We start from the raw sequence: 5415 nt of genomic DNA on the forward strand, positions 1-5415 counted from the left end.
TTATTTTCCGGTAAAACTTTCCGTATTCTTCTCTCTAACATCAAGACTGCGCGACACAGATTTGAGATTCAGAGGTAAACCAAACGCTAGGTATATAAATATGCCAAGACCGCCGTTAAAAAGTGTATGCAACATGGAAAATAATTGTAATTCAGTGAACTGAGCCAGAAAACCAAACATCCATGCAACACCAACGAGGGTAGAAAGCCGGAAGTATGCACCTAATCTACTTTTATCCTTTGACTTTCGTATATCAGCCTTTACACAAATCCGTGATAATGTCACAAGAAACATGAAAGAATTGATAGAGATGAATAATCCAACCGGAAGTGCAAAAGTAAAGAGGATCATGTTTGGGTTAGCAATGTAGCACGTGCGAGGGGAGTAGCCAAGACTCCCCCATTCACTTTGGACAGAGCTTACAATGACATTGACAGCAACTATTGCCAAACATAGAACGGCATCAATCAATAAGAAAACTAATACCCTTGTACTGCCTTTCTTCTGTACAGTTGATATAGTCGTAAACGTTTGAAAAATTTGAAAGGTAGATAAGCTCATCCAACCTATGACAGAAAGCCAGAGGAAATGAACCAGCATGCCTATCCCAATACACAATGACTCATTCCAAAGAAAAAACTTGGAGAAAGTGTACACTGTATTTGCCAAAATTGACAACACAGCTAATGTAATGATATTGATATCTGCAAATGATCTGTGGGATTTATCGAGAAAAAAAGTTAGAATAGTAACCAGAGAAGCAATGGAGGAAAGAGAGAGACATGTAAGTGAGAAATACTTCATTAAGAGGTTTTCTGAAATTTCCCTTTGACTGTTTGCTTGACTGATAGCTTTAAGGTACTCATCGAGACATATTTCTACACTGCGCTTATCCTGAGCCTCTTTGAACAGATTCGAAGAGAAGCAGGCTTGATAGTCTACTAGACATACAGCAAAGTGTGACACATTTAATTTTGCGTCTGCTGTTTTCACTTTTACTTTAGGACAGCGATACCAGTCAGCTACAAAGATCACCATATCATTTTGGAAACAAAGAGGTCTTTCGGGATCATACTCATAAAAGTTTAGTTCTGGGGCACCCTGGTATAAATACATTTTATCTTGACTCATTGGGTTCATATAGAAACGGTTACGAATATTTGTACCAAATAAAGAATTGCCGTGTATATGAAACCTTTGCCCAACAACAGAAAGAGTGACATTTACTTCGCTGTTTAGAGGTGATAGAAGTACCGCCATTTTCTGTATAGAAAACACATTCCTCAACCTCTGTATCATAATGTCAACGTTATGATAATGGTCTACCGAGAGTTCAACAACAATTGCCAAGAAATCTGGTTTTAACGGAGTCAAAATTGAAATCCGACAGAGGAAATCAGTCAAATTGTTAGTAAATATGATGCCTGCAATAACTGATTCCACATCCTGTAAATTGTATTCCCAATTCGTCCTGTTGGAATCTTCTAGAAAAGTGAGCATTAGATTCAATTCGTAGTTGCTCTTTCCAAGCATCGGGTAACGAAGTTGGCAGGTTGAGTTGTTGTAAATGTATTCCGGTTCACATTCAATATTCAGACACTTGGACTAAAATAGATAAGACAAGGTTTTAGAAATAGAAAAATCAGCATGTTGTACAAATAGAGCTAAATGTAACTTCAAAAATAAATCAGCTGTAAAAGCGGGCCTCGAGACTGTGAACTTTATGTCTTCTTTTTCTGTTGTCTGCTTTTATCCAGAAGAAAGAAATAAAAATTTCCAAAGGAGAAAAACGAAAAAAAAATATACCAATCGGTACATGTATTATGAGACAATATATCATTAAATCTTATGTTTCATTATCAAAAACAAGAAAACTTTAACTGAAAATTTTAAAATTTGTAATTGATTTAAAAAAGTATGTAGCTATAAAGCAGAAAGACAAAAATTGAAATAAAACATACCATCTTTCTGTCGAATACTTGATTTGTTGCGCAATTAGTGTCTTTTGTGTGCACTTCATTTTCAGTTTGTTTGAAATCCATCAGAGCGGAAAAGGATGAAAGCATAGAAGTGATGAATCCTGCTCCGCCTACGTCAATTTGAATCGTAAGATCAAAGACATCTATATCACACAGGGCACAATAGATGTTTTTATAAATGGCATTGGAAGTTCTGTAGGGTAAGTAGTATATCTGGCAAGCGTCAAGGAGAAGAACCTTTGTTTCTTCCGTTAGTCCATGTAGTTTGTTACAATTAGGGTGAGTTTGAGCTGTATATTTTATACATGGATTTATTATCTTTTGAATGGACTTTGGAGGATGAAATCCAATGTTGCAGACTGGACTCTTTATCGAAAACACAGATTGGTAAAGAGTTTCAAAGTTATCATTTGAAAAAAGCGCCGATCGATTCTTGCAAATTTTTTCCCTCTCCCAAGGAACCATATCAAAAATTGATTCATTGTTGCATAATGAGCACTGTAGATTTAGATACGTTTCATTGGTTATCAATGACGTCACTGGCGTAGCATGGGTGATATTTCTAGATTGGGGTGACAAGCAAGTAGCACCACTTTTGCATGTATCAATCATCCAGTAAGATTTATCAAGTGAGATGCCTGTGTCTTTATTCCATAATGGCTCAAGACAAGACAAAGACTGACCCTTTTGTTTTCCCTCTTCAATTGGCATGTATTCAATGAAGTCTGGAATGGTTGCTTGTCTGTAGAATTTAGAAGGACAACAAGTGGCTTTTCTCACACAAGAATCTTCACAGTCACATGGTGTACACGATGGATGTAGAGTAAAAGTATAGTTCCGTCTAAATTTTTGACCAAGACACATATCTTGTTCTGGGCATAGCAAAAGGTAATTCATGAGCAAGAATTTTGCCTCTCTGTTTTCGATCCATGAGGTTAGATTTTCTGATTCAATGATTTCGTCAACAGTTGGAGAGAACGAATCCTCCAGAGACAAGAATCCCCCTAATGCTATACCAACTGCTGAAGTTATGAACAAAATGGAAATCTATAAAGAAAAAATAAATAATGAAGAAAATTATTAATCATATAAAGATATTACAATAACTGTCGTAGTTTTTGATAACTTAAGCAAGGTGTAAATCGGTTGGAAAGCGGTTACGCTTTGAATTCAGCTAGCAAAGCATACAGTTTTGAAAGGAATATTTTGTGAAGGACTTCTTGTGATGATTAAGCTGAGAATATTGTTGTCTTGGAAAACATATCCAAATCGGCAGTGTTTATGTTTGATAATAAAAAGGAGGAATTTCGGTTAGAAAGGTATAGATGGAGTCACCAGTCCGAGTCACCTAACTTAAAATCAAGCTAAACTTTATAAACATAAATAAACATTTGGCAATATATTCTATCTACGATACCAGTAAGGTATATTTAATATGGCGCAGAAACAAACAATGATGGACGTGCGCTTGCCAGAATGTAGCATTTATCAAGTGATATTTTCAAGCAGATTTCCAGATTTAACAATATAGAAGTTTAATGAAGAAGAATTTATTGAATTGTAAAGAAGATTCAGCGTTCAAAATGAAATTAAATATCTACAGGAAAATATGACTCACATCATGACCTATGACCAGTGTAAAACTTGCAGATTTGAAGATATTTGCTCTCTGCATGTTCATATAACAGTAAAATACCACAACTGTAAATATAAGATATTGTTCAACTCACCTATTTACCCCAAGTAATAGACAGTTCGCTTAAAAAATATTAACAAACAACTTTCCATTTCAAATGCAATTTAAAAAAAAGATTTCTTGAAAAAAATCTTTAAAAAGCCTAAATATTCAAAACAGATAAATAAAATGTATTTGCCCTAAGAGAAATATTAAAAAAAAAAAAACAAAACAAAAAAAAACGTGGCATTAAGTAATTTTCCCACCTCTTATTTTTAAGTGATTTTTGATAATTTAATATTAATTCACTAATTTAAATTCATTAAAATTTCTTTGTGAACTTACAAATTTACAAAAAAATTATTCAATTTTGATGATTTCGAGGTAAGAAGAGACCCATCCATGTGTGCTCTAGACGAATTGTTATTTTCATATTTTTCATATAATTTTTACATATAACTTACCTTTTGTATAGTTTTTGTGGTATAACTTAATCTTGAAATTTTAAATTACATAACATACCAATGTAAGTCATAAATAGATATTCAATACTGTAAAATCACATATTTTCGTGAGGTCAAATTTTCTTGGTTTGAGAAAAAAATCTTCGTTCGTGGGGATTTGAATTCGTGTATTAAGAATTGTTGAGAAGTTAAGTATACATGTATAATATTTTACATTTCGTGGTGGACATGAATTCGTGGGTATCTTCACACCTCGAAATAAACGAAAATTAACCCCCCCCCAACGAAGATATGTGATTTCATGGTATTATTTTATAAATAAACTAGATGCTGTCATGAGACAGTAATACCCGCACTAAGGTGTTTGCCTCTAAATACACACCCCTACATATTGGGCGGCTTCCCAAGGAAAAAGTCAAATTAAATAATTCTATAATTTACATGTATTCGTCTAATTGAGTATGAAATTCTCAGACCCTGTGACCTATGACTCAGAACCTCTTATATTTATTTTACATGCTTAATTCATTATATACCAGTTTGAATTTAATTAATGATGTAAATTAGATTTTGACAAATGTTTTGCTCATAATAGGACCTTTTTAAATTTACCACCCCCCCCCCCCCTCGACGCCACAATCACACAGCACATACTTTTGTTTAGAATAGGCTAGATGGAAAAGTTTTGTTAAAACATCATTTGTTATGAATTAATTTAAAATTTGTTCTTGTACTATACATGTTAACATGTAAACACCTTTTGGAAAATTTCTACATCACATCAGGTTGCGTCACTCATTATCATATTTTTAGATTAAACACCATTCGGCACACCTCGGCTGATTCCCGCTTCATCTGATAAGGTGATGGAATTGACGAAGGTTTTCCGAATGGGATAGCATTAGCACTAGCCTGGTCCCCTGGCTCATCCTTGCCAAGGCAGGACGCGGAGTATACGTAGCAAAACAGGGACAGGGAACCAGGCTAGCATTAGCACATGCTGCTTTCTGGTGTGCATTGGATTAATTCATTTTGTGTTATAATTGGATTATATTTCATGAAGTTGACATGACCTATGACAGTCGGTAAGTACAAGTTTAAGTATAGTGGGGGTAAAATAAACCCAAATGATTAGGTTAAAGTTCAAAAAGAGTCAAAGATCATCGCATGCCACACTAGAAGAATTTCATATTGTGAAGTTATCTCCCGTTGTCGATGTGACATTCAGTTACTGCCAATACTGGTGCAGATCCAGAATTTTTTTTCGGGAGTAGGGAGGGGGGCTCACATCTCAGTC

General features: G+C 34.6%; 1 protein-coding gene across 1 annotated transcript; it reads right to left on the reverse strand.

Annotated features, from left to right (window-relative positions):
• Positions 1–3654, reverse strand: LOC134242329 (uncharacterized). Its single transcript, XM_062724403.1, has 3 exons — positions 3598–3654; positions 1962–3026; positions 1–1605 (listed from the first exon to the last, which is right to left on the reverse strand). Exons 1-3 carry the CDS (start codon positions 3652–3654, stop codon positions 1–3), a joined length of 2727 nt encoding a protein of 908 aa, XP_062580387.1.
• Positions 3655–5415: the final 1761 nt, after the last annotated feature.

The sequence above is a fragment of the Saccostrea cucullata genome, unplaced genomic scaffold, assembly GCF_032062105.1.
Source record: "Saccostrea cucullata isolate Sc308-1 unplaced genomic scaffold, CSIRO_AGI_Scuc_v1 ctg3756, whole genome shotgun sequence".
NCBI classification, from domain to species: domain Eukaryota; kingdom Metazoa; phylum Mollusca; class Bivalvia; order Ostreida; family Ostreidae; genus Saccostrea; species Saccostrea cuccullata.